This window comes from Schistocerca cancellata, chromosome 8 (assembly GCF_023864275.1).
Source record: "Schistocerca cancellata isolate TAMUIC-IGC-003103 chromosome 8, iqSchCanc2.1, whole genome shotgun sequence".
Taxonomy (NCBI): domain Eukaryota; kingdom Metazoa; phylum Arthropoda; class Insecta; order Orthoptera; family Acrididae; genus Schistocerca; species Schistocerca cancellata.
In genome coordinates, this window is record NC_064633.1 from 220,879,884 (window position 1) to 220,905,199 (window position 25,316).

A 25,316-nucleotide genomic window follows, 5' to 3' on the forward strand; every position below is an offset into this window, starting at 1 on the left:
GAGGTATTCCTGTAGCCAGCAAGATCACCAGATCTGTCCCGTATAGAACTTGTGTGGCAGCAGGTCAGACATCATCTTCGTCCCAATCCAGGATATCAAGGACGAGTTACAAGTGTGGGCCATCTCGAGCTGGAAAGGATGCAACGGATGTATGACTCCCTCCCCTACAGAATCAAATCGTGCAACCATGCCAGATGTATTGCAACTTCATATTGATAAGTGGGCTCATAATGCCAAGTTCTTCGTAAATTTGACGCCATGTTGTAATCATTAAAATAAAATCGCATATCCTGTGAGCTACTGAAGTTTAGTTTCGTTTCCTCTTCCTCTTGTAGGGGTTTCACTTTTTCGTCAGGCAGAGCACACTAGAGGCTCTCACTACTTTGAGCGCATTAGCTCTCATTACATGACTTTCACCAACGTTCCGTCCAATATTTTTGCGTTCGGGAGAACTGTGGTACATAGTCTCGTCCGGCCATTCACTCTTTAGTTTCCTACACTTTCCCTAAATTGTTAAGGCAAAGTCCGGGGTGGATTCTCTGAGGATGATGCAGTCAGATTTATTATGTACCCTTCTACAACTCTATCTTGAGTTCTTTCCCTTATGACACCATGGTCGATGGGACGTTAATCCATTTTTTAAAATTTAAATAATGGTGGGCACTAACTACTCAAAATGAACGTTACATGTTAGCTGCTTGAGAAAAGTAGCTAATGTGAGGTTGAGGATGCTGTTGGGTCTTATTTAAGGACTTAGCCAACGGAAGAAAACAGCAAACTATCGTGGTTATCACTACTTTCTATTTAGTTAGTGGGTTTTTCTTTTAAGAACAAAGCACTAGATCACTTGAACAAGCAAGTTCTTTCAGAACTCTATGAATTACAAGGCGGCCTTCTTGGTAAAGTGGGACTTACATATCCCCGCCATCTTGTTGGGAAGTGATAATTATGAACTGGTGTTAGTTAAATCATTCCCGACGTCATCTAAAAACACTTCCGCACCAGATGAATAAGTTATCTAATTTCTGTCTTTTTCTCGTTTCTGGAGGATTAACGATGAGGGCCGATGTGCCAGCCAGCCCACATGTGGTTTTTAGTCGGTTTTCCAGAACCGACTAGGTGAATGTCGGGCTAGTATTCACGTCCTACCTCAGTTTTACGATTCTGAAACATTTCGAAAAAGTTCTTGGACTTTCACATACGGTAACAAACAATAGACACAGGCAGATGGACAAGACAAATCCCATCCCGGAGAGGGAGAGGGCATGGGGGGATGGGGGGAGGGGGGGGGAAGAGGTTGGTGATGTGAAGGGCATCTGCCCACCATCTACCACTAACATTGTCAAACCCAGAATGACTTGTCAACCCCGTGCATACACTGGATACAACCCGGAAAAAGAAATAGACTACATTACTCAAGAGCCATTTTGGTACTGGGATGTGATGTATCAATAAATACAGGGCTATTACAAATGATTGAAGTGATTTCATAAATTCCCTGTAGCTCCATTCATTGAGATATGGTCACGACACACTACAGATACGTAGAAAAACTCATAAAGTTTTGTTCGGCTGAAGCCGCACTTCAGGTTTCTGCCGCCAGAGCGCCCGAGAGCGCAGTGAGACAAAATGGTGACAGGAGCCGAGAAAGCGTATGTCGTGCTTGAAATGCACTCACATCAGTCAGTCATAACAGTGCAACGACACTTCAGGACGAAGTTCAACAAAGGTCCACCAACTGCTAACTCCATTCGGCGATGGTATGCGCAGTTTAAAGCTTCTGGAAGCCTCTGTAAGGGGAAATCAACGGGTCGGCCTGCAGTGAGCGAAGAAACGGTTGAACGCGTGCGGGCAAGTTTCACGCGTAGCCCGCGGAAAATTGGCTCATGCCACAACTGGAGACCGACAGCGCCGACTTCATCTTTCAACAGGATGATGCTCCACCGCACTTCCATCATGACGTTCGGCATTTCTTAAACAGGAGATTGGAAAACCGATGGATCGGTCATGGTGGAGATCATGATCAGCAATTCATGTCATGGCCTCCACGCTCTCCCGACTTAACCCCATGTGATTTCTTTCTGTGGGGTTATGTGAAAGATTCAGTGTTTAAACCTCCTCTACCAAGAAATGTGCCAGAACTGCGAGCTCGCATCAACGATGCTTTCGAACTCATTGATGGAGACATGCTGCGCCAAGTGTGGGAGGAACTTGATTATCGTCTTGATGTCTGCCGAATCACTAAAGGAGCACATATCGAACATTTGTGAATGCCTAAAAAATTTTTTTGAGTTTTTGTATGTGTGTGCAAAGCATTGGGAAAATATCTCAAATAATAAAGTTATTGTAGAGCTGTGAAATCGCTTCAATCATTTGTAATAACCCTGTATATATTTTGAATTTTAGTATATGAATCTATTTTTCAAAATGTTCTAGTACATAAGGTTTTTGAGTTTTGAAGGGTTTTTGTAGTGTAATGTTTGTATTTCATATTCTGCTGTTTATTTTTCTTTTGTTTAAAGGAGCATTTTGCCCATGGCTTCACCGACATACGTATTTGACACATATGTGGAATGCACCTCTTCCTCCCCTCTGTCTTCATCTCACCATCCCACTTCTATATGTCTATCTCCTCCTCCCCACTCTGCCTTTTCAATACCTCCTCCTGGTCTCTTTGTCCATTTTCTCCACCCCTCTCTCTGACCATAACTTCCCCCCACTCCCTCTGACCATATCCTCCTCCAACCCTCTCTTTTCATTTCCAGCTCCCCTTCTTTCTTTTCTAGCCGCTACCCCTCTACATTTTCCACCTGCCTCATGCGTCTCCTCCTCTTTCCCCTTCTCTATCCATTCTCTCCTTCCATTCCCTTTCAGCCTGTCCCAAGCAATCCATTTCAATGAAGAAGGCTGATATTACTCCCACAAAACATTTGTCATGCTGGCAGGCTACACATCAGGTGCTTGAAAATCATTTATTTGACTCTGATGTACAGGCCACCATGCGGAGGAGGACGATAAAACAGGATGAAACTACTTCAACACAACTCCTCTGTCATGCAGGGCATTTTGGGACCCAAAAAACGGTTTCTTTCCCCTGACATATGGGCTGCTCTCCAAAGCAGGTTGATTGCACATGGCCGAAACTGTTCCCAAGGAACATGATTGTCATGTGAGGCAGCCTATACGCCATGGACTGGAAAAAACACGTTTTTGTCTGTATCTCTGATGCTGTTGGAGTTAGGAGGTTTTAAACCGCATATTGCTGATACCCATGAGATTTGCTGTTTCTGTGCCAGAAATGGTTGGAATCAATGCAGGGACTTGGGAGGAAATCCCAGACATGCACATGGATATAAACTCTGCTTCATGTATGTTATATATAACAGATAACATAAAGATATCTAGTTTTTTTTAATTTTTGTTTTTTGGTAAAAGAGTGCTAGAAGATATATCAATCATCATTAGATGGTAGTGTGACAAAGATAAGAATCACCTGATGGAAACTTTATGATCCAGCGCATGTTGGAACATGCAAAGTGCAGTACTCATCATACTTACCTCGACCCAACCATTTGCTGTGAGCTTTTTGTTGCCTCAGTGAGTGTCTTTTGTGAGAGATAGTGGAATGTTGTGATATTTAAAGTTTACACTTAGTAAAATGGCAATGAACAAACATCATTCATGCGTAAACTGTTCTGATAATTTTCGCTATGTGGGTGGGACAATCACCCACGAAATCTCAAAGAAAACAAATCACTGATCTACTTAAGAAGGCATATAAACTGGTTTTCGTCCTGTTAGTGATTGAGTTAAAAATATAGAACCTCACATTGCTTTCATAACCTGTACTACGCAGTTTATACAATTGGGTGATTGCAAAACGCCGAGGCATGCGATTTTCTGTTCCAATGGTATGATGTGAGCCTAAAGTACAGTTTTCAGGTTGTTTCTTCTGCATCACAAATATATCAGGGCATTCAGTCAAACTTAGACATAAAATAAAATATCCAAATGTATCTTCGGTGCATTTGCCTGTGCCCTGAAATTAAGGGTTGATTGTTCTTGTCTGTAAATTTCATGCCAGTGTATCACACCCAGTTTAAAGTAAGTCAGAAGGTGCTGAACCTGAAGAAGAGTACCACTATCCATCTCACGATGCTTCTCTTCAGTTCTTTAATCTAAAGGAACTAAAAGATACTGTTTGTGATCTAAACCTTTCGAAATAGCAAGCTGAACCCTTGTGTTGAGACGGCAACAGTGGAAGCTTCTAGCTCCACAAAAGATGTATTTCGCAAATTCAGAACCTATTCACGTGATTATTGTGCGATATTTCACAACACACATTGTATTTGGAAACAAGTGGCGAATGATCGTACTTGATTTCAAAGGAGAACTGAAAATATAGACAGAATTGTAGTGCGAGCATTACAAGCTAGTCACCACAGAAGATAAGAGTTATCAGATGCAATAATACGTGGATGAAAGTCTATGATGCATGTTGAAAATTAAGTGAATGTTGTTATTAAAAGTGTACGTCAAATACGTTACTGCCCGATAACGGTAATTGCACACAAGTGGTGGAGACCAGTTAGACATCAGAAAACATCAACTCGCCAACTGTGCATTTTTTCCTGCCTCAACTTGCTCTAAGAAAAGCACATATGCATTTTTGTCGATTCGCTGATATATGGGAGACTGCGGAATTATTAACTCGCTGACTAAGCACTTCTGCTTTTCAGAACTTGTCGACGATTGTTGTCTCATTAGGAAAATATCAATAAATACGAGATGACTACCAGCAGAAGTAAGACATTAGTGTTACTGCCACCTTTCTCATCGAATGCGCATTTCACTTGAAGAATAGAGAAGCGCGGCAGGAACTGGACCTTACATGGCAAGGCAAATGACTGGAGCATTGTTGAACACTAGTACATCTGGGTGTTACCCTTGACCAAACTCTGTCCTTAAAGAAACATCGCCATAATACCGGGCTGAAAGTTAGTTCACGGAATAACATCTTGAAGAAGCTCACATCCACCTCCTGGGGAGTAAGTCCCCCCATCCTGAGAATTTTGGCTCTTGCTTTGTGTGTCCACTCACCTGTGGGAGTGCATCCACTCACACCAAACAGGTTGATATTGCAATCAATGTAAACTCTACCTGACTGTTGGAATATCTCCATGCACCCCCCCCCCCCCCCGCTCACTATTAGAAGAGCTGCTGCTGTTGATGTAGAGTGTGCTACGTAAACTTATGATCCCTGACATCCACTGCATGATCATCAGGCTGTAGTCTGTCGACTGAAGTCGAGAAAGAGCTTCATCGCTAGGACTCAATCACTAGAGGGAACACCAGAGTCTTACTGCATCACCAGGTGAAAGAGCAAGCTACCACCTGATATCCCTGTAAAAGAAGATCTAGCTCCAGGAAATGACTTGCACTACCCCGTTTGGAGATCGCTCAGTCGCCTTAGGGTGGACGTTCCTCTTTGCAAGATCAACATGCGAAAATGGGCATTCTTCCAACAGATGGAGGTACATCCTACAAGTGCGGAACAACACAAGACCCGGTCCACCTGCTAATGTGTCCTCAACTTGAACAACCCTGTACAACACAGGACCTGATCGAGGGAAACAACAAGGCCATCGGAGTTGTTATCTTATGGAAATGCTGACCGGACACGGAAATGAAATGAATGACCACCTTTTGCATCGCCGACTGCTGTTAGGCGTGCAAAAAAGAGAGTGAATGAGGTTCTGGAAGGTATCGACAGGGACGTTCAGCAACACTGACTCCATTGCCACAGCCAGCTGCTCTAGGTTTCTCAGTTGAGGATGCATGGCGCGAACAGCCCGATCAAGGTGGTCCCACAGATTCTCAGTTGGGTAAACTCACCCTGGTGATCGTCTAACCACGCACGTACACTGTGAGCTGTGTGGGACTTTGCATTGTCCTGTTGGTAGATGCCATCGTGCTGAGGAAAACCAAACTGCATGTGGGGGTGGACATGGTCCCCAAGAATAGATGCATACTTGTGTTGATCCAGTGTGCCTTCCAGAAAGACGAGGTAACCCAACGAATGGCACGAAAACATTACTCAGACCGTAAGGCTCCCTACTCCCTCCAGGACCCGTCTGACGATTGCTGCAGGGCATTTGCTTTGATACGCGTCACGCCGTACATGCCAACGGCCATCTGTCCGCTGAAGCATAAAAAGTGATTTATCTGAAAAGACCAGTTGTCACCACTCAGTTGACGTCCAGTTGCGGTATTTACGTGCAAATTCCAGCCTTCGTCGGCGATGAACATCAGTCAGCCTAGGTCGATTAAATGGGCGCCTGCTGTGGAGGCCCATACGCAGTAACGTCCGCTGAACACTCGTTGATGGGGCGCTGTTGATAGCCCCTTGGTTCGTCTGGGCGGTCAGTTGTTCAACAATTGTTCACCTATTCGTACGTACACGTCTTCACAGCTGTCATCTATGGCCCGTGGTGCACCAGAGGCGAGCCGATTTTGGATCGCGCCATTTTGCCATGCACGGAGTGCTTTAACCTCGGTGGCACGCAAACAGTTTACACACTTAGCCGTTTCGAAAATGGTTCCACTTTTGACCCAAAAGCCAACGATCATTCCCTTCTCTGCACCACGACAACGAGTGCACTGTTTTCCGGGTTCCCCTCAGCACTGTTTATATACCCTCCTGTGACAGTGCCGCTACCTGCCGTCTGTGAGTGGTTATTAACCGTGTGGCTAGAGCCTCCCGTTGGGTAGACCGTCTGGTGCAAGTCTTTCGAGTTGACGCCACTTTGGCGACTTGCATGTCGATGGAGATGAAATGATGATGATAAGGACAACACATCACCCAGCCCCTGAGCGTAGAAAATTGGCGATCCAGCCGGGAATCGAACCCGGGTCGTTAGGTATGACAGTCTGTCGTGCTGACCACTCAGCTACCACGGGCGTACTGAGTAGTTATTGCGCCTTGTCGAACACAGGCGCTCATCACGTAAATGCGACTGGAACTTGTATACATCTGAATACGAAAGTGTTCATCTACGTGTGTGAACGATTTTGACATGTGTCAATGAAACGTGGATTTTAATGTGGAAAATATTTTAAGAAAATCAAGGACTGCTCAGCGAGCAAAGGAGAGATACACGCTGGGAATTACTAGGAGAGACAATGAAAAGAAACGAATGAATCAGATAAGAGAGTAGAATGTAATTCCAGTTACATTTTACATTGCATACGCCGCGGAATTAGCTCCGCTGCAGACTCACAATATCGACAACTTCTTGCGCAGGGAGGTGGCGCAGTAGTTAGTACACCGTACTCGCATTCGGGAGGACGAGGGTTCAAACCCGCGTCCGGTCATCCTGATTTAGGTTTTACGTTCAGATGGCTCTGAGCACCATGGGACTTCATCTGAGGTCATCAGGCCCCTAGAACTTAGAACTGCTTAAACCTAACTAACCTAAGGACATCACACCCATCCATGCCCGAGGCAGGATTCGAACCTGCGACCGGAGCGGTCGCGCGGTTCCAGACTGTAGCGCCTAGAACCGCTTGGTCACACAGGCCGGCTAGTTTTTCCGTGAGTTCCATAAATCGCTTCAGGCAAATGCCTGGGTGGTTCCTTTGAAAGGGCATGACCGACTTCCAACCCCATCCTTCCCTAATCCGATGGGACCGATGACCTCGCTGTTTGGTCCCTTCCCCCAAATCAACTAACCAACCAAACATGTCTTGCGCAGCGATAGGTCCGCTGCGACTGGAAAAGAGTGCATTTCATTTTTGTTTACAAAATGGATAACTGGCTGAATCCAAGGAATTACAGGAAAAAAATTGCTGACGTCCGTACATTGCAGTATTCTACAACATAACCTAAGCTCAAAGGTTGTGACGCTGCTGCAGATAAGCAAGTTTCTTTCAAAGAATAACACGTATTCATAAGAAACGACTCGTGGAAACCATAGTTTGCTATATTCATACACGTCTTATAAACAATAGATATAGATGAACAGGTAGATTGCGTCTTGCTAGCTTTCCATATGTCATTCGACATTGCACCTCCGAGTCGACTGGGATACGAAGATACAATCAAATGGTTCAAATGGTTCTGAGTACTATGGGATTTAACATCTGAGCTCATCAGTCCCCTAGAACTTGAAACGTCCCCTTAGAAAAATTATACATGACTGTGCTTAAACTGACACACAATATTTTTTAGCGCAACGCAATCTGACTTTCAATAATCCATACAAAAGAATGGCCCTGACTAACATTAACCTATACCTTTCACAAATCACTTACCTCACAAAAATCTTCGTTACTCAAGCTACTGCAATACAGCGAGCGCCACTACTGCCAGCTAAATTAAAGATTCAAACTACTGAAGACACTAACTACTGATAGGCATAGTTAGCAAATGAAAGATTTTGATAGAGAACAAACAATGTATTTACCTTAATAGTGTTCAAAAGTCATAATATATATATATATATATATATATATATATATATATATATATATATATCAGTTCATGATATCCAGTCTTACAAATTTACTGTCTCTGTCCAGATCATCCGCTATCAAAACTCTGCCATCTCATTGCCCACATCCACCACTGCCGGCGGCTCACCTCCAACTGCGCAACGCTATGCGCTGTTAACAGCCAACAGCCCAACACTACAATAGGAAATTCCAACAATGGCACCCAGCCACAGACTACACACAGTACAGCCAATGATTTTCATGCAGAGCGCTACGTGGCGGTGGCGTTACCAATATAAGAACCTAAACAGCCTACTTACAAACTTAGAACTACTTAAACCTAACTAACCTAAGGACATCACATACATCCATGCCCGAGGAAGGATTCGAACCTGCGACGTTAGCGGTCGCGCGGTTCCAGACTGAAGCGCCTAGAACCGCTCGCCCACGCCGGCCGCCGAATATACAACCATATAGAGTATCTTCGCAATTACAGTGTCTCATCAAAAGTACCCAGATACCTGTCAGTGGACATTTATGTGTGATATGTCCAGTCTTCACCTACATCACGACATGATCTCAGCCAGAGACACTTTCAATGATGTGTCTGAAGGTCACTGGAGGAGTGGCAGTCCATTCTTCCTCAAGAATCGAAACCAGAGAAGGCTACAGCCTAGCGCGAGATCGACGTTCTATCTCATCTAGAGGTACTGCATTCGCCCTGGACATGGGCAAGCCAGTTCATTTCAGGAACATTAATGTCCACAAACCACTGACTCATACATGCTTCTTTAAAACAGAGTTCATTGTCATCCTGATAAAATCATCGTCTACGAACTGTTCTTTTAATGTACACAGAACAGAATGCTGTAAAATATGTTCATACCCTAACTGCTTTTGAACTGAACTACTTCACGGTACTGTTTTGGGCGGTGTTCGGCTTTCATTTGACTACCCCTCATTCAAGAATAATGATTTACACGATTCAACCCGCAAGCGTATCCGTGTAGGCTGCCCTCAATCGAGCAACTGAAAAGATTGCTGAGACCCGTGTTGAACATAGCTTGTAATTTCTTCCATGCCTTATTAGACGGTTTTCATGTTACTTTATTTTGTGAAAATTATCTAAGGAACCTGGAAATCGATGTACTTAACAATATAAACGCTTTTAGTAAATGTTTCTTGGCCGAGTTCATCACTCCAATGAATCAGCTCCACCCACCCCCTATCTGTTGGATCTGTACTTGTCCAGAGGGAGCATTTACCGTACAGTGGATGTCAAATGAATATTTATGTTTCACGAAGTAGTAGTACTACTGATTATTTCGAAAAAATTATGGCTTTGCCATAATTGATCTTAAGCCCTAAAAGAATTTCATTTTCCCCTTCCCGTTTCCGTCGTCCCAGGGGCTAATAACTCCCAGGTTGGGAAAAACAGCGTTAAAGATAACACGTTCAAATACACTGCAGTCGGCCCGACTGAAGGGCGGGAGATTTGAGGGGTGGGGGGGGGGGGCGCGGCTGGCGTGCTCACCAATCATATCGGCGTATCTGTTGAGCCGCCGCGAACTCGTCAGGTTAGGACGCGTGCTTCGCGCATTAGTGGGCCCGGGAAACGAGACGCAACAGCTGGCCGTGGCGACCCTTCAGGGTTGCAGGGAAAACAGGATTTGCCAGCGGGCTTATCTTCTTTTTCCGAGATAGACAACTGGTTTCCACAAGTGCGTCGCATGCGTATTGAAAGTGCAGAGGCAGTTACGCAAAGTTCGCAAGAAGTGCAGCACCACAAGGAAGCTTGCAAAGGACATCAATCTTACAGTAAAAATCAGGTAAAATTTGTTAATTGTTATAATTACCGAATTACAGCACACTATCGTGTTATATAGGGTGAGTCAGGAGGAAAGGTACATGCTTTGAGACGCGACAGTACTAGTGATTCTGAACAAACAACTTCATATGGACATATGCCCTATTGCGAATGGTTTCCGAGATAGAACACGTTTAACATCACTTTTGTACGTTTTTCTTTAATAGCTCGAAAACCGCACACTCCAACGAAAACGTGTCTCAGTACACAATTAAATTAAATTTGCTACAAAAAAGGTGCTATTTATTTTTTGTCTAGAACTAACAGTTTGCGCGGAGAGTTCGCGGGAATATTGAATATCTCGCGCGGGGGTTGTAGCTTAGGTACTTTTTGTAGGCCAGTTTGAGGTAGTTTTCCGACTTGATACACCACAAGCGTCCTGTATCACAATGTTCGTCTCGACTTCCTCTATATTACTGTGGTACATTGTAAACCATGACAATGAATAATACAGAAAATAAATAGAAATGTACATTAAAAGTTTTCTATCTCGGAAACCATTTGGAATAGGGCATATGTCCACATCAAGTTTTTTGGTCAGAATCAGTAATGTTATCGCCCGTTAAAACACGTACCTTTCCTCTTGACTCACCCTATAGGGTGTTTCACTAAATGTGTTTGCCTCCGTAAGTTACGAAGTAATAGACGACGGAAATATTTATCGCGGGAGGTCACCATAAGAAACGTTACACTGTCTGTGGAGCTATGAACATAGTATATTGTGTATTATTCAAAGAGTTACAGCAAAAAGATACAATTTTTTAAATGTAACAATAGTTGTTTCTATCATGCACTGGAATCAATAAAACCAGCTGCGTATACATCAATATAAATTACATTCCAAGATGTAACATCGCCGGTGTCACGGAGCAACATGCGTCCTCAGAAAAATGGTTCAAATGGCTCTGAGCACTATGCGAATTAACTTCTGAGGTCATCAGTCGCCTAGAACTTAAAACTAATTAAACCTAACCAACGTAAGGACATCACACACATTCATGCCCGAGACAGGGTTCGAACCTGCGACGTAGCGGTCGCTCGGTTCCAGACTGTAGCGCCTAGAACCGCATGGCCACTCCGGCCGGCCATGCGTCCTCGATGCGCCGTTTTAGATCATCAGGGGATGTGGGCTCAGTGACATACACACGATCCCTTAGATATCCCTTTGATATGTGAGACTGACACCAGCGACTGCAGCAACGGCTCGTAAGCTGACATGAGGATTGTGGTGTACTGAAGCTGAAACAAACACCTCCGTCTCCTCACTTCTTGCAGTTCATTGTCTGTTAACTGCACCGCATTACCAAGCTGCCTCTTTCTCGAAGTCGTTGTTCTGCACGTAAGAACCTAATGGCTGCCGGAGCTCTTCGCCTAACTAGGATATCTCACGGCGTACGCCATGGCTGCTTCAGTGGCATCGTGTGGGCACTCGCCGAGCATCAGCAACATGTCAACGTACTCGTTGTTCGTGTATGCCAGCTCCATCCGATGTCAGTAACTGTGGTATATTGAGCCCCGTTTGTTTGTGAGGCTCGAACTGTCGGGTATAGGGCCGTGTGCGGCGACAGTCAGCAGTCTAAAAGCGCATCGAGGAAGCTTCTCGTTCCGTGACACCGGCCGCGCCACATTTAGAAGGCACATTGCGTTATGTGCAGCGTGTGTGGTATCTGCCCCTGAAACTTTGAAGGGTTGTAGCTCCCAAACTAAAAGTGATAAGAATGTAATTTCAATTGACATATACAAAGCTGGTGTTACTGATTCCAGTGCATGATAGTAACAACTATTGTTCCATTTAAAAAATTGTATCTTTTTGCTGTAACTCTTTGGATAATAACACAATAAACTATGTTCATAGCTCTGCAGACAGTGCAACGTTTCTTATGGTGACCTGCCAGAATAAACATTTCTGTCGCCTATTACTTCGTAACTTACAGAGGCAAATACATTTAGTATGTATGTATATCGAGCACCTTACAATTGCTAGTGCTAGGCATATCCACACTGAGTGACAAAATCTTTCACTCAAAGTGGGGTTTCGCACGCTGCAGATCATGAAGGTATCTTTCTACCTAAGCGAATACACACAAGTCTTAAAATACAGGGTGCATCAAAAAGAATCATCCGATTTTTAAAAAATCAGAACTATTATGTTATTTGAGAGAGGTGCGTGAACAACATACTGTTGGAAAGATCAAACTTTCGAGTTTTACATGGTTCACGCAAGGTAGCAGCAGTGTGTGCCAGCTTCAATTCTTGTAGAAATGGTGTCGGCACAACAGAATGCGTTTTGTGTTCTATGGTGGTGGTGATTAGTGTTTAACGTCCCGTCGACAACGAGGTCATTAGAGACGGAGCGCAAGCTCGGGTTACGGAAGGATGTGGAACGAAATCGGCCGTGCCCTTTCAAAGGAACCATCTCGGCATTTGCCTGAAACGATTTAGGGAAATCACGGAAAACCTAAATCAGGATGGCCGGAGACGGGATTGAACCGTCGTCCTCCCGAATGCGAGTCCAGTGTGCTAACCACTGCGCCACCTCGCTCGGTTGTGTTCTATGTTTTGCGCAGTGCGGGTCAGTAATAACTGTTCATAATGATTTTGTACTAGGTGTGGTGTGGATCCTCCTACAGCACAGAGCATTAGACGATGGAATGAACAATTCCTAGAAACAGGTTGTCTGTGTAAACGCAAATCGCCGGGCCGTCCCCGAGTGCCTGACACAGATGCCGAACGCATTCTCCACAGTTTCACAAGGAGTCCGCAGAAATCCGTTCGCCGTGCAGCTCGACAGCTCAACGTGACCCCAGTGTCAGTCTGGCGTGTGTTGCGTCGACGTTTACACATGAAACCATACGAAATTCAATTACTGCAAGCTCTTCGTGAAGGTGATAAAGAACAACGTGTGGAGTCCTGTAATTACGTTCTTGGCAAGTTGGAGGATGACAGTTTTCTTCCACGCTTAGTGTTTAGTGACGAGGCAACATTCCATTTGAATGGAAAGGTAATTCGTCATTATGTGAGAATATGGGGTACGGCAGAACCACATAAAGTTGTACAACATGAGAGGGACTCTTCAAAATTTAGTGTGTTTTGTGCAGTTTCACGGGAATAGGTGTATGGTCCATTTTTCTTTGCCGAGAACACTGCTACAGGAAACACATATCTCGATACGCTTGAGAACATTCTTTTCGCACACTTAGAGACTGATTCGAACGACTTCATTTACCAATGCGATGGGGAACCGCCACACTGGCATCTGGAAAAGCGGGAAATTTTAAATCAAAGTATTACTGGACGATGGATCAGTTGCACTGGACGAAATGATACAGCCTTACATTACTGGCCTCCAAGGTCACCGGACCTGACTGTATGTGATTGTTTCTTGTGGGGGTTTGTAAGAGACTGTTTATGTGCCTCCATTATAGTGATTGGGAGCTCGTGAATGAGTCGTTCAAATGAACGCTTCACTCCAGTGAAGTGTGAACTAACCACTCAATTTCAATGAACTGGTACGTCAAACTCTTCACAGATAACACAGTCCACACTTTTTTCTAGTTCACTCACTCTTTTTCCCCTCTCCCTCATCCCATTACATCGGCGCTAAGTCACTCATTCTCCCTTCACTTCAGTCCCCCCTCTACTGCCTGTCGACGAATCGCGCGGCGTTTGTGGGAACCGATAGGTTTGCGATGGCTTGTTGAGGTGAGGGGCGAGGGGAAGGCAGCGTCAGCTGCTTCCTGCAGTGCTGACATCATTACCCGTGACTATTTGTGCAGTTGTTATACTTCGCGTCTACCGGTAGCCTACCATTGGCAGCGCTTACGGACAAATGAATATTACAGATACAAACGAAGAGGATGGCTGTGTGAGCACGCACAACCAACATGAAAATAAAAGGTTTGTTAATAACACTGAAAGAGGGATTTTACCTGAAATCGTACCAATGACTACAGGTGACAGTTTACGTTTTGAATCCGGAGGGTTATTATTCTCAACAAAAATAAAATGTACAGGAAAACTTCTGAATAATTACTTAACGTTGATATATAGAATTTGTGACGGTGGTAAACATACTCATTCTATTTTGGATTAAATTTTAAAAGAACATGCTCTATTTAAGTTAGCTCAGACGCTGTAAGAGCGTTAAACGTTGTGTGCACGTTACTGCATAGTTCGGCCATCTGTTGGTAAAATTATGAACTATTACGAAGCTTTATTGTACGAGCGAGGCGAAGCGAGCGTAGCCGCGGCTGAGCGGCGAACTGGGCAACTTCGCCAGGCTTCCGTACTTCATAAATGAACTACTTCATTTGAACGCTTCACGGCAAAGAGTGATATGAATGAAGTAGTTCACGGGAATGAACGAGTTCGACCCATCTCTACTCCATTACAACAACAATGAATTAACTGGGACATCGCATAACAGCAACTGTTATGCTTTAACTCACGATATGCTCGGTGCAGTCCGGTAACGATTTGAATGATGCATTGACATATGCCGTGCATCATAAGGGGGGGGGGGGATATTGAACGCCTATGAAAAGGTATGAAAATATCTTTTTAAGTTCCCCGTTCATCAAAAAATAAAATTCATTGTATATGTTTAATAGTTTCAGAAATACAGGGTGTACATAAAGTCCGGGAACATTTTCAATTATTTACGGCACAAGAACCAAATATTATACAGATATCATACATATGTCATTTTGAAGAGAAACCCTGAAATTTTTTTTATATATACAGCAACAGCGTAGTTTGGTAATTTGCCGATAGTCAGCGCTAGTCGCAAACATGGCGAGTTCAGGTGCGGAGCGATCTTTCTGTGTGATGGAGTTCGACAACAACAAGCGTGCTGCAGCTGATCAACAGATGTTTAGAACGAAGTACGGTAAGAAACCAGTAACAAGGATTATGATTCGTCGAATATCAATAAATGAGGTTAAAATTTTTGGAGCTGTGGCTCCTGTGTAAGCAGCCAATCAGATTATCCTCCTACTACACTGGCGCAGTATCTCACGGAACGGGTACTCACTGCACCATCTATTGTCTTCCTCTAGCCCCATATCTCATGTCATGGCTCATCTGCTGTAATCTCAGCCAAATTATGGAGTGCATCATGGGGCGGAATCTTGCGGCACCAAAGCCAGGAATATCACAGATGGTACAGCGCTTATGGCCATTCACTTCAAGTTAGCAGAGTCGTGTTGTCCGCAAAGATAGCTTTTGTAATTCGCGATGCCGTAGGCGGGTCTGACTTAACACAGGGAGTGGAGTAGTGGACACAGTATCGATCTCTGTAGTATGCCAGCTCTAATGTCACGAGCGGTTGATGTGGCTTCGCCAAATTAAACGACGTAGGTACACTCTTGTAGATTAGTAGAGAGCAGTTTAATGTAGGTTGCCAAGAAGCCCAGCACAACCAGGCTTGCCTTTGAACGGGTAGCACTCAGGAACTACAGGTGGGCGATTTGTCTGGCGAAGCGCTAATAAATCATAAACACAAACCTTCCGAGTGAATGAGTCTACCTTTAAGTGGAAACCGTATAAAATTCCCTACGGTATTTCCTTAAATTTTCCTTAAAATACAGGCAGAAAATCACTGTGAGAGATTTTAATTTATACTATTTAGAGATAGCTATAGATTCTGGTCAAATGTCGCAGGTCTCTGGAGTTGTTACAAGTTCATCATATCATTTGACCAAAACAGGTCGCGCTATGGTACCATTCTAAGAGCCAGCTTGTTTGCACCAAACAAGGATTTTCTTCATCTTCGTGTTTAGCCGTCTTTATCAGATTCTCTCTCTGGCTCGTACATACTGCGTTCGGACGTTGCCCCAATCTAATCTCTGTTTTTAACACTTTATCTGCCATTGTTTAATATTTCCATTATTAGTAACTAAACATTTTATTTTAATGACATTTTATAACTTTTCCTAATTTGTCAAGTTACTCATAATTTTGGAAAAAATTAAGAAAATTTACCTATGGCGTTGTGTTAAAGTGTTGGTGTACGTTTACTACCATACGGACCTCGCAGACCCGTGCGGTTATAAGCAATTTTTCAAGAAACATATGTCTGTCTGCGCAGCGTCTGTTACGTCATTTGCCTTTGTTGACTCGCGTTGTTATTCTTTCAGTGTTCAACAGGCCTCCTTGTGATAAGCACATGTTTATATTGGTGCATTATTTCACAACAGTTGTCTGTTCTATAAGCTGAAAATATTACGGAGAGGAGGACTAGCATATGAGATAAGGGAATTGTTGGAGCAGTCTTCTGATTCTGAAAACCCACCTAGTGAAGATAAATCTCCCAGTCATGATGATAATGAGATCGACATAGCTCAAAACTCAGAACAAAACGAATCCCTTAACGAAGATCGAGAAGAAAAACTGAGTGCAAATTTTGTTTAGTGCGACTTTTTGTTTTCTCGTAATGAAATATGGGCTACAGCTGCTCAGGCTGGAATTTCTGATAGATGGGGCAAAAAGGATTTATTGAAAGAAGACCAGGAACCTACAAGTTATTAGATTAGGAACTGTGATAATGAAGAATATTGTTTTATGTTGTTCATCCGTGTACCCTCATCGAAAGAGTGTGTATGTGGAGCAACAAGGAAGGTCGAATCGTTTACGAGGACTGTGTGGATATAGATATGCATGAAGTGAAAAAGTTTATTGGTATTCTCTTTCTGACTGGAGTTTACAAATCAAGAAATGAAGATATCAGTTAGCTTTAGGATTCTGAGAATGGCCGACTACTGTTCAATGAAATTATGTCTCGCAACCGCTTCCATGCTATTCTGAAGGTGTTGCGCTTTGACAATGCAGCAGCCCGACGTGAACTTTAGTCGTGTGACAAACTGGAATCAATCAAAGAAGTTTTTGAGCTGTGTAAAACTATCCTGAGGGATGCCTACATACCAGGTGGTTCATGACAGTGAACAGTTAGTCACATTTCGAAGTCGCTGTCCATTTCGACAATGCACGCCATCAAAACCTGGTAGATTCGGAAGAATGTTTTGGCAGTTTCTGACAGTGCAACAAGCTACTGCTGGAAGATGAAAGTGCATTGGGGAAGGAGGGACAAACAAGAGCTTTGCGACTTGGATAGAATGTTGTGAAAACTTTGGTGATAAAGTTGAAAATTCTGGACGTAATAGCACCTATGTTAATTTTCTTACACCTCTCAGTTCAGCTCATTGTTTGCTGTCAAAAGTGCTTAACTGCCTGCCGATTTTATTATACTTAAAGGACCTGAAATAGGGCCCAAAACTCTATGTTATTTAGTTTTCAACCAGTTGTGGCGATAATCTCTTATGTTCCTAAGAAGAAAGAAGTTGTTATCGTCTTCAACTCTCTTCATGACCAACCAAAGGCGTCATCATCAAAAGTAAAAAAAAAAAAAAAGTTGGAAATTTGTGGTACTATCTTATGGGACCAAACTGCTTAGGTCATCGGTCCCTAAGCTTACACACTACTTAATCTAACTTAACCTAACTTATGCTAGGGACGACACACACACACCCATGCCCGAGGGAGGACTCGAACCTCCGACGGTGGGAGCCGCGCGAACCGTGACAAGGCGCCCAAAACCGCGCGGCTACCCCGCGCGGCAAAACGAATGATGAAGTTACTCTTCATGGGTACGGAAATGAAATGAGGGCGTATGGCATCGTTGGGCGGGAGGCCCCATCTGGGGAAGTTCGGCCGCCAACGCAAGCCATTTCAGTCGACGCCACACTGGGCGACTTGCGCGCCGGTGATGAGGATGAAATGATGATGAGGACAACACAACACCCAGTCCACGAGCGGAGAAAATCTCCAACCCAGTCGGGAATCGAACCACGGCCCGCTGCAAGTAAAAATGCCTGAAGTTTCAATGACATACAATGCCACAAAGGGCGGCATTGACACCATGGACCAGAAGAAGCGATGCTACAGTGTGAAGAGAAATGCAAAGTGCTGGCCATTGACAGTTTTCTTCAACATGATCGATGTAAGTGTAATGAATACATACATAATTTGGCTGATGCTACGTAAAAAAAATGTCGAACTTTCATCATCAATTTGGGAAAGCAACAAGCAGAGGTAAAGAAGTCAATGAATTCCTTAGTAGCACAGTATCCAGGAAGGATAGTGGAACCACCAGCTAAGAAAAGGAGACGTACAAACTGTGTAGAGGAGAAAGATAGAAAACGTCAAATTATGTGTTATGCAGTAAGTATACCGAACCTGTATGGTCGGAACATTCTGCTATTGTCTGTAGATCCTTCGCAAATATGCAAAAAGAATGAAAGGTACCAGTAAAAGTATAAAAACTGTGTTTTTAAAATGTAAACTTTAAATAAATAAAATTATTTTAAAAATATTTGTACCTCAAAAGTCGTTCACATCGTAGTCAAAATAGTGTCAATTTATGTCATTCTAAACAACACGGGTCTGAGAAGACCGACTGGTAGGCAACGCTATACAGATTTTCTGATAAGTACAGGGTTAATTATTGTCGACAACGTGTAGTTGGCAATGCCAAATTCTTTACAGAATTCTGTTTTTCAACAACTGTCTAGGTAGCTTCACCTTCATTTTAAGCGAAACAACAATGGTTTTTTCCCGTCCCGGTTCCTCTGCCGTTTCGCGTAAACTTACTGCACTTAAAATCAAAAAACACGAAACGAGTGTGACATAAAATTCACTGATTCCGACATACAATTCACCGTCTTCTTATAGAAGTAACGAGTTTGTTCCCTGCTTCCTCAGTTCCTTCAAGGAAAGGATCTTCTTCAGATAAGGTCTTGTATTCGATGAGTAGGGTGGCTTGGTCTGATGTAAGTCCTGGGATGTAAGATATTCGACAGCGACGAGGAGTTGAAACAATTTACTTACATCAACTGAATCTAAGACCAAAATCTGTCATTTGTGAATTGGGCTCTGTAGTGGAATCCAACCTCAAATATTTTTATTGTCATTATTATTTGGGTCTCTCGAAGAATTATGAGAATTCATTCTGTCATTTTCTGGAAACACATTCTGAAAATTCATCTTACAGCGGTGCGCAACAGAAACCCGTGCTGACTGCAGCTACAGAGGAGCCACGCAGAGCGAGTTGAGTAGCGCGTCGATCTGAACACAGCTTCGGAAACAACGCTGGTCGCTCGTGGCTCCGCAGGAGAGGCGAGGCGGCCTGGATAGGTTCAAGGACAGGGCTAAACGGCGCTAAACTGTTTGTTCACGCAGCAGCTGGCGGCTCTGTCGCACGACTCCGGTGCCAGCACCGTGAGGCAGTTGTTGAGTTGCAGCGACGTCATTACGTGTTTACGTATTGTAAATTCAAGTCCCCGGCCACGTTTTTCTGCCTGTAAATGAAGGCTAATCTCAAGAACTACTGTACGGTTTTTGATACGATTTTCACTAATTGATAGTATGATGATTCACGAGGAAGCGGGCGGAGGAAGTTGGAGGCCGTGAAATGTATCGACGGATGAAGGCTTTGTACGGTGAGTACAGTCTGAGTCGTTCAAGTGTTGTGTAATGGCGCAAACGATTCCTTGAGGGGCGCGAGTCACTGGAAGACGATGCTCGTCCTGGACAGGCTCATCGTGTCATCACACCGGAAATGGTTGCGGAAGTGAATGCTTCAGTCTTGGGCAACCGCAGAATCGCCATGGACGAAATCCATCGGTTACTAGGTATTAGCGTGGGCACAGCCCACACCATAATGCATCAACACTTGAACTTTCAAAAACTCTGCGCAGTGGGTTCTCCACCAACTGATCGCCGAACAGCGCAGTACTTGAATGGCGCTGTCCTTGAGTCATCTGCAACGTAATCATGAAGAGGAATACGGATTTCTGTCGCGTATTGTTACAGGTGGCACCATTTTGAACAGGAAAGCAAGCTTCAGAGCAAGCAGTGGAACTGTGCGACTTAACCACCTCCAAAGAAATCAAAGGCCGTGCACACCAGTTATCGTAAGGTCATGATGTCCTCCTTTTTTTGACTACAAGGGCGCATTGCTTGTCGAGTTCCTGAAATGGGGAACCACCATCACTGCCCAGCGTTATCAAGCCACTTTACAGAACCTTATATGAGGCATCAAGTCGAAACACCGAGGCATGTTGTCCAATGGCGTTATCCTCCTGCGTGATAATGCCCGCCCACACACGGCCATTGCGGTGAAGACGGCATTGTAGCAGTTTCGGTGGGAAACGCTGGAACATCCACCATACTGTACCGACCTTTCATCTGTTCAAAATGGTTCAAATGGCTCTGAGCACTATGGGACTTACCATCTGAGGTCATCAGTCAAATAGAACTTAGAGCTACTTAAACCTAACTAACCTAAGGACATCACACACATCCATGCCCGAGGCAGGATTCGAACCTGCGACCGTAGCGGTCGCGCGGTTCCAGACTGTAGCGCCTAGAATCGCTCGGCCACCCAGGCCGGCGACTTTCATGTGTTTGGACCTCTAAAACAAGCTATTTGCGGACATCGATTCGCAACGGACGACGAAGTGTGTGATTGGTTTAGGCCAGTATCCGACAGCTGCCTACTAGCTTCTTCAAGGATGTAATCGACCGACTAATGTCGCAATAGGATAAACGTGCCAACAGTTTTGGCGACTATTTTTGAGTATGTGTACTGTGTATAACTACATTTTTGAGTTAATAAAATACCCCCCATGAACCATGGACCTTGCCGTTGGTGGGGAGGCTTGCATGCCTCAGTGATACAGATAGCCATACCGTAGGTGCAACCACAACGGAGGGGTATCTGTTCAGAGGCCAGACAAACGTGTGGTTCCTGAAAAGGGGCAACAACCTTTTCAGTAGTTGCAGGAGCAACAGTCTGGATGATTGACTGATCTGGCCTTATGAAACTAACCAAAACGGCCTTGCTGTGCTGGTACTGCGAACGCCTGAAAGCAAGGGGAAACTACAGCCGTAATTTTTCCCGAGGGCATGCAACTTTACTGTATGGTTAAATGATGATGGCGTCCTCTTGAGTAAAATATTCCGGAGGTAAAATAGTCCACCATTCGGATCTCCGGCAGGGGACTACTGAAGAGGACGACATTATCAGGAGAAAGAAAACTGGCGTTCTACGGATCGGAGCGTGGAATGTCAGATCCCATAATCGGGCAGGTAGGTCAGAAAATTTAAAAAGGGAAATGGATAGGTTAAAGTAAAAATTAGTGGGAATTAGTGAAGTTCGGTGGCAGGAGGAACAAGACTTCTGGTCAGGTGAATACAGAGTTATAAATACAAAATCAAATAGCGGTAATGCAGGAGTAGGTTCAATAATGAATAAAAAAATAGGAGTGCGGCTAAGCTACTACAGACAGCATAGTGAGCGCCTTATTGTGGCCAAGATAGACACGAAGCCTATGCCTGCTACAGTAGTAAAAGTTTATATGCCAACTAGCTCTGCAGATGACGAAGAAATTGAAGAAATGTATGATGAAATAATAGAAATTATTCAGATAATGAAGGGAGACGAAAATTTAATAGTCATGGGTGACTGGAATTCGATAGTAGGAAAAGGAAGAGAAGGAAACGAAGTAGGTGAATATGTATTGGGGGTAAGAAATGAAAGAGGAAGCCGCCTGGTAGAATTTTGCACAGATCATAACTTAATCATAGCTAACACTTGGTTCAAGAATAATAAAAGAAGGTTGTATACATGGAAGAATCCTGGTAATACTAGAAGGTATCAGATAGATTATATAATGGAAAGACAGAGATTTAGGAACCAGGTTTTAAATAGTAAGACATTTCCAGGGGCAGATGTGGACTCTGACCACAATCTATTGGTTATGAACTATAGATTAAAACAGAAGAAACTACAAAAAGGTGGGAATTTAAGGAGACGGGACCTGGATAAACTAACTAAACCAGAGGTTGTACAGAGTTTCAGGGAGAGCATAAGGGGACAATTGACAAGAATGGGGGAAAGAAATACAACAGAAAGAAGAATGGGTAGCTTTGAGGGATGAAGTACTGAAGCCAGGAGCGGATCAAGTAGGTAAAAAGACGAGGGCTAGTAGAAATCCTTGGATAACAAAAGAAATATTGAATTTTATTGATGAAAGGAGAAAATATAAAAATGCAATAAATGAAGCAGGCAAAAAGGAATACAAACGTCTCAAAAATGAGATCGACAGGAAGTGCAAAATGGCTAAGCAGAGATGGCTAGAGGACAAATGTAAGGATGTCGAGGCTTATCTCACTAGGGGTAAGATAGATACTGCCTACAGGAAAATTAAAGAGACCTTTGGAGAAAAGAGAACCTCTTGTATGAATATCAAGAGCTCAAATGGAAACCCAGTTCTAAGCAAAGAAGGGAAAGCAGAAAGGTGGAAGAAGTATATAGAGGGTCTATACAAGGGCGATGTACTTGAGGACAATACTATGCAAATGGAAGAGGATGTAGATGAAGATGAAATGGGAGATATGATACTGCGTGAAGAATTTGACAGGGCACTGAAAGACCTAAGTCGAAACAAGGCCGCAGGAGAAGACAATATTCCATTAGAACTACTGACAGTCTTGGGAGAGCATGTCCTGACAAAACTCTACCATCTGGTGAGCAAAATGTATGATACAGGCGAAATACCCTCGTACTTCAAGAAGAATATAATAATTCCAATCCCAAAGAAAGCAGGTGTTGACAGATGTGAATATTACCGAACTATCAGTTTAATAAGTCACGGCTGCAAAATACTAACGCGAATTCTTGACAGACGAATAGAAAAACTGTTAGAAGCCGACCTCGGGGAAATTCAGTTTGGATTCCGTAGAAATATTGGAACACGTGAGGCAATACTGACCCTACGACTTATCTTAGAAGCTAGATTAAGACAAGGCAAACCTATGTTTCTAGCATCTCTAGACTTAGAGAAAGCTTTCGACAATTTTGACTGGAATACTCTCTTTCAAATTCAGAAGGTGGCAGGGGTAAAATACAGGGAGCGAAAGGCTATTTACAATTTGTACAGAAACCAGATGGCAGTTATAAGAATCGAGGGACGTGAAAGGGAAGCAGTGGTTGGGAAGGGAGTGAGACAGGGTTGCAGCCTCTCTCCGATGTTGTTCAACCTGTATATTGAGCAAGCAGTAAAGGAAACAAAAGAAAAGTTCGGAGTAGGTATTAAAATCCATGGAGAAGAAATAAAAACTTTGAGGTTCGCCGATGACATTGTAATTCTGTCAGAGACAGCAAAGGATTTGGAAGAGCAGTTGAACGGAATGGAGAGTGTCTTGAAAGGAGGATATAAGATGAACATCAACAAAAGCAAAACGAGGATAATGGAATGTGGTCGAATTAAGTCGGGCGATGCTGAGGGAATTAGATTAGGAAATGAGACACTTAAAGTAGTAAGGGAGTTTTGCTATTTGGGGAGCAAAATAACGGATGATGGTCGAAGTAGAGAGGATATAAAATGTAGACTGGCAATGGCAAGGAAAGCGTTTGTGAAGAAGAGAAATTTGTTAACATCGAGTATAGATTTAAGTGTCAGGAAGTCGTTTCTGAAAGTATTTGTATGGAGTGTAGCCATGTATGGAAGAGAGACTTGGACGATAAATAGTTTGGACAAGAACAGAATAGAAGCTTTCGAAATGTGGTGATACAGAAGAATGCTGAAGATTAGATGGGTAGATCACATAACTAATGCGGAAAATGGGGAAAGAGGAGTTTGTGGCTCAACTTGACTAGACTTCTAGGATTGGTTGGTAGGACATGTTCTGAGGCATCAAGGGATCACCAATTTAGTATAGGAGGGCAGCGTGGAGGGTAAACATCGTAGAGGGGAACCAAGAGATGAATACACTAAGCAGGTTCAGAAGGATGTAGGCTGCAGTACGTACTGGGAGATGAAGCAGGTTGCACAGTATAGAGTAACATGGAGAGCTGCATCAAACCAGTCTCAGGAGTGAAGACCACAACAACAACAACAACTTTACACTTGTGACCGGGTTTCATTTGAATGCCTCTTATAGTTTTGTTGTGTGGCTGATTTAAGGGCACACTGCCACCAGCGGAGCTGTTCTAATTGGGCTGGTGAAAGTAAGCTTTATTTTTTATTTCTTTTATTTTTGTTTATGTCACTTGGAAGGTGCGGCAGGTGTAGCTTGGAGTTCCTTACGGCCCTCCGACAGCGTCGGTAATTATTTTCGAGAGGAGGTGTGTGCATTTACCGCCAGATACAGCCTCCTTTATTGCTCACAGTTCCCATCGCTGCCACGAGATATCAGCTCAAACCACAATTAAATATGGAACTGATTAATATATATATAAAATCAGTCATATATATATTATTACTACAATTAACACCTAACATATTTTTGCAGAATTACATGTTCTTCAGATAACTCAACATGTCACAAAAGGTGACATGTTCAGTTATGCAACGTCAACGGCGGCGGTGTTTCCGGATCTTCAGAATGCCTACATTAAAATCTGGCAATGGTCCACAAAGTGTTGACGCAAACATCTCGGACGTCTACATTAAATTGTTCGATGACTTTCTGCAGAATAGGTCCCTCTCAGTGGCCAAACACAGGATACGATCCAGCTTTAAATACATGTTGGCGGGCATGCCACAGAGCTCGGGCTTATCACCTGCGGTCTTCAATATTTATGTTAATGACATGCCTAGGGAGCCACACTGCCAGCTAGCTCCATATACTGATGACACGGCGATACGTTAACCGTCTTCGGTGACAAATCAACAAGAGCGTCAAATGGAGCAGGACCCACGAAATGGCGCTTAACAATGAGGAGAAGACGACTGCTATGTGTATCACCAAGAAGCGGACCATCCTACAATATCACGTTATCAACGGCACCCGCATTTCGTGATCATCAGTCTCAAAGTACCTAGGAGTGATGGGATTCTAGACTCCTCTTCCACCGATACGCAGAGCACGTTAGACAGAGGGAGTCAAGCTGATG

General features: G+C 43.6%; 1 protein-coding gene across 2 annotated transcripts in view; it reads left to right on the forward strand.

Annotated features, from left to right (window-relative positions):
- Positions 1–10,108: 10,108 nt before the first annotated feature.
- The window catches only part of LOC126094500 (multidrug resistance protein homolog 49-like), a 365,113-nt gene continuing 349,905 nt past the window's right edge, over positions 10,109–25,316 (forward strand). For both annotated transcript variants that reach the window (XM_049908909.1, XM_049908910.1), the window contains exon 1: positions 10,109–10,322. In XM_049908909.1, the coding sequence (XP_049764866.1) occupies positions 10,224–10,322 (99 nt within the window). In that variant the 5' untranslated portion in view covers positions 10,109–10,223. The remainder of the gene's footprint in view (positions 10,323–25,316) is intronic.